This window comes from Miscanthus floridulus, chromosome 1 (genome assembly GCF_019320115.1).
Source record: "Miscanthus floridulus cultivar M001 chromosome 1, ASM1932011v1, whole genome shotgun sequence".
Taxonomy (NCBI): Eukaryota; Viridiplantae; Streptophyta; class Magnoliopsida; order Poales; family Poaceae; genus Miscanthus; species Miscanthus floridulus.
The window spans coordinates 193,461,107-193,465,882 of NC_089580.1; the positions used below are offsets into that span (position 1 = coordinate 193,461,107).

General features: G+C 44.6%; 1 protein-coding gene across 2 annotated transcripts; it reads right to left on the reverse strand.

Moving 5' to 3' along the window:
- Positions 1–625: 625 nt before the first annotated feature.
- On the reverse strand, positions 626–4,238 carry LOC136552604 (probable serine/threonine-protein kinase PBL16). 2 transcript variants are annotated; one of them, XM_066544175.1, is made up of 7 exons: positions 3,674–4,238; positions 3,431–3,535; positions 2,669–2,985; positions 2,425–2,560; positions 1,956–2,092; positions 1,659–1,782; positions 626–1,398 (listed from the first exon to the last, which is right to left on the reverse strand). In XM_066544175.1, exons 2-7 carry the CDS (start codon positions 3,495–3,497, stop codon positions 1,046–1,048), a joined length of 1,134 nt encoding a protein of 377 aa, XP_066400272.1. In that variant the 5' UTR covers positions 3,498–3,535; positions 3,674–4,238; the 3' UTR covers positions 626–1,045. The 2 variants fall into 2 exon arrangements, with proteins under 2 accessions (XP_066400272.1, XP_066400266.1); XM_066544169.1 differs by having other exon boundaries at positions 3,431–4,238.
- Between the last annotated feature and the right edge of the window lie 538 nt (positions 4,239–4,776).

The window sequence follows — 4,776 nt, forward strand, 5'->3', positions numbered from 1 at the left end:
TATTCTAAAATCTTTCCAAAACTTAAAAAAAAGCTAAAATGTAAAAAATTCTGACAGTGCCACCTCCCGCCTCCCGCTGCTGGCTGGCGGCAGGGCAGACAGGGCCAGGCCCGCGCGCTGCCTGCTCGGCCCAGAGGCTAGAGCTCGGCGCGATGAGGTGCCCGTCGAAGTGCCCGGTGTTTCTAAGGCGTAGGCGGCGCAGCTCGACGTGCCGGAGCACGCCAACGACAACGAGCGACGTCTCGACGAGGCTACGACTACGAGTGCTCGTCCGCTCGGAGCGTTGAGCTGAAGGTGAGGTCACTTGGAACTTGGATCATGCACGCCCTCGCCCTGCACCTGTTTGTTGTTTTGCTCCAGTGAAAAATCGTATTGCTGATTACTATGCCCCGAAGCCGAACCTGTCAGGCTAGGATCGGTCCTATATTCGTATGTCTTGCCATCAATCCATCATTGAACGGTAGACCCTGCTTTGATCATGACCCGCTATTGCACATGGGGAAGCTCTTGATGGGTCCTCTTCTCGGCGAACGCCGGCAGGTCTAATAAGAGGGTGGGGGTTCAGTAACCAAATGACGATAAAGATCACGTGATGGTGGTGATACAATTACAGCCCAAAAACCAATAACGACTATAGCCTGTAACTCCTTAATCACAAAGAGGAAATAAAGCGTGTTGTTTTTGTTTGACTCCCAGGAACATATATATCTGCATTACTCAACATGCATATATCATGAGCTGCACAATACTAGTTACTAGGTTACAAACACTGGTAAGCAAACTTCCTTTGCGGTAACATTGCAGACTGCACAGACTTGCCCACATCCGAAATGTCGAAAATCGCCATGCCAGGGCTGGATCTGGATACACACCTAAACCTGCCTACTTTGTGCTCAACAAAACTACTGTCTCCATGGATTAATTAAACAATCAAGAAATCATCTGCAGATCAAGAACACTGGCTAGCTACTATTATCACACGCATGTAGTAAGTACGTGGCGCTTGTGTTTTCCTGAGCTGTGCGTGAACTGTGAAGTGACCACTTCAAGTGCCTTCAAGTGTCATCGCCACACTGTCACTAGGGGTCTCCTCCAGCTGCTGAAGAGGCTCCAAAGTTGCTACGATGTCACGCATCAGCGGCCTAGCCTTTGGGTTGCGGCTAAGGCAATGGTATGCCAGCATCGCCGTCTTCTGCACCGCCTTTACTGGGTAGTCCTCAGCAAGCCTTGGGTCTACTATGCCAAGTACCTTCTTCTTCTGTGTCAACAACGGGAATGCCCAGTCTGCCAACATCTGCTCCCTGACTGGTCGGGACTTGTCCAGTGACTTCCGGCCCGTGAGGAGCTCCAGTAGTACAACACCATAGCTGTAGACATCGCTCATCGCTGTTAGATGCCCTGGAGTTGAAAAAGAGCAACACATTGGTTCAGTCTAGTACTGGATATCTGAAATTTCTGGAACCAGATGCCTAGCTAGTTCTAAAAGATTCAGTGCCAATTCCCTTGCTTATGTAAAGTTCCGTCTCAGGTCATGACCACAAGGCCCTGAGTAAGCAGTTGCATGAACCTAGCATATCTTTTATTTTGAAACTCATTTCGTAGTAGTTAAGCTTGCTCTTGACTTAGATACACAGTGTGATCTTTGAGGATCACATTACCTGTCATAATGTACTCTGGTGCAGCATAACCGTAGGTACCCATAATACGAGTTGAAACATGGGACTTATCGCCAACTGGTCCATCTTTTGCAAGCCCAAAGTCAGATAGTTTTGCATTGTATTCCTGTAGTTTTTATGGGTATCAAAGAAGATTCTGATAAGCAAGAAACCACTGTGTCCCATGCCCATAACAAAATGAATGACAGTATCATACTGCGTATGTATTTTCCTTTGTTTCCTGCATTTTAGTTTACAGCAACTGGCATTCAAGTGTAACAACATAAAAAAAGAAGTTACCTCATCTAGCAATATGTTTGATGTCTTAAAGTCCCTATAGATGACTGGCTTCTCAGCTTCATGCAGAAAAGCAAGTCCTTTTGCAGCACCGAGAGCAATTTTCATTCTGGTCGACCATGGAAGTGGCACCATAACCCCTGCATTATAAATACAAATACTTTAATGATATGATAAAATACATTGCTTAATCTGAAATGAACAAATAATAATGCATAACTGACCACATAGGTCATGCAGAAATTGATAATGCTGCCACTCGATGCAGTGCAGAGATGCAGTTAAATAATGCTAGTTCAGGATAGGAGTGAAGGACAGGTTTATGCTTGTTTTCAGCTAATTCTTTCCATTTATGAGTATGAGAATTTGCACGAATGCCATGTGTGGATATAACATAGTCAGTGTTATGACAAGGTGACAAGAAACTTTAGAAAACCGAATAACAATCTGTCAAAAATAGGATAAGAATTACTTGAAAACAAATGAGACTCCACGCTTCCTAGGGGCATGAACTCATAAACAAGAACCCTGTGGTCATCTTCACAACAATAGCCGATCAACTTCACTAAATTTGGGTGAGAGAGCTGTCCAAGAAATATAACCTCAGCCTGCAAACACGGACAAAAACTTCATATCTGAAAACAGCAAAGCAAAGCATGCCAAAACTGAAATAAATGCTTTTATCATTATATATTCAGAAATAGTAGGTTAATCACCAGCCACTCCCTATGGCCCTGGAAGCTATTGTCACCATCATGGACCTTAACAGCAACCCTCAGGGGCTCTTCTATCTCTAACCCTTCGCGGAGATCCTTGGTGATGAAACCTTTGTAGACTCTGCCAAATCCACCACCCCCTAGTAATGAATCTTGCCTGAAATTTTTGGTAATTCTCTTGAGCTCCTCAAATGTGAATGCTATCAAAGGATTGCGGGCTGTATCCTTTCTCAGCGCCTCCACTTCTTTCGGGTTGGATGGTAGCTGGCAGTCCTCCTTTTCAGTTCTCTCCGATGGGCTCTGAATTTTGGGAGATTCTGCAGAAAACAAATAGGCAAGTCAAATATGGGGACTGAAATACAGGATGCAGATTATTCAGAAACTTTGTAAAATCAGTTACCAAAATATGAACAAGAATTTCATATGGCAGAACAAAAGTATCTGAACATTACATGGAATAGCCATAAAATCAACTGTCAAGGTTAGAAAAAAAGAATCATGGGATTGGATCAGATTAAACATTAGGACTGATTTTTTGCGAAGAAAATATTCAGTACTGAAATAGCTGTAATTGGATTAAACAAGAGCAGGGAACATCTATCAAGATGAGAGAACATTCTCTCTCTCTCTCTCAAAAAAAAAAAAAGCAGCAGTTTTATTAATGCCTAAATTGAGGGGATCAAATAAATATCTGAAACTTCTGCATATTACAGTTGAAGTTACATAATCACAGAGATCAAACCAAAGATATAATAGTGGTACCTGATTTGGTTGCATTGGAAGAAACCCTGTTAAAGTATGGATTCCCCTTAAACCAGCAATTACCCATAGTGCACGGATCCTAAAGAAGAAACTCTGTCTGGTACTCTGTCTCACCAAGAACACCAAGAACAGAAAAGGAGGCAAAAGAGTGCTTGTAGTAAAGCTGATGGGTTGATGGTTTTCTTATTTAGCAACGGATGAGCACCAAAAAAACAAGAATGACACCAATATATAATCCCAGACCTATGAATCGCTCTCAGGAACCAAACCAAGAACAGGCCCTCCTGAAGATCAGCCCTAGTTGTCAGCATGAAACCAAGGAAGGAGGAAGAACGCTGGTGCGAGAGAAGGTCCAAATTTTTATTCTCCTGAAAGCTACAGAGAAGGCACAAGCACAAAGGAAAGCCTCAAACGAAACATCCCTTTCTCTATTGAATGGAAACAAAACGCCAAGGTGGAAAAGAAACGGAACAGCTGAGTGCTGGTAGTGGTAGTCCGTTTCCTCTATATGCAATCCTTATATGGATGGCATAAATATTGCATTTAAGAAGCGTATGGAAGATTTTTCTTTTTCTGCATTTATTTATATTTTCCTCTATGCATTTCTGGGGGTTGGCTTGTGGAGGAGAAGAAAAAGGGGATGGGAAATGCAGCGACCAGACATCACGTAAAGGCCCCAGAGCACCAAGACGAGGGTGCACTCGAGTTTGAGTGGGGCAATGGGGATTGCCGTTGTGGCTATCTCTGTCTCTCACGGCTCCCCTGCAATCATCCTAGATTCCACTGTCTTGGCCCTGAGGAGGGCTGAGGCCCTTGACCTTGGTTGCTTTGCCCTCACTCCTTTCCGATTTGCTTTCTGGGCTGTGGTTGGGACTTGCAAGGAATGCACTCATCTAGCGCCATCTGCTTGATCTTTCAGGGATATGAAATGATGGGGTTTCTTGGTGGAACGGCGGTGGTGGTGGTGCCCATCTCACCCCCACTAACCAATAACTGTAGCCACAGGTGAGACTAATCACTGCACTAATTATATCTCCCCCATTTCCTTGCTCCAAGGAATTTTCTAATCTTCTCGTGGAATTTGCTTTCTTTCCCCTGTGATGATGACAACCTTTACTGCTGGGCAAGTGGATGTCTGGATCACGCAGCCAGTTTCCTCCTACGAATTTTCTCCAGGGGAAATGTTGCAATCCTCGCAGAGTTGTGTTGCAGTGGGAATTGGCTTGGGCGACTCACTCGGCGTTGCTTCTTGGCCGCTCTTTTGGCTTGGGTGGGCTTGGGAGTGAGGGCGAGACCTGGACCGTTGCCAGTCTTCCAAGTTCAGCACCCACCAGGCACCACCAACC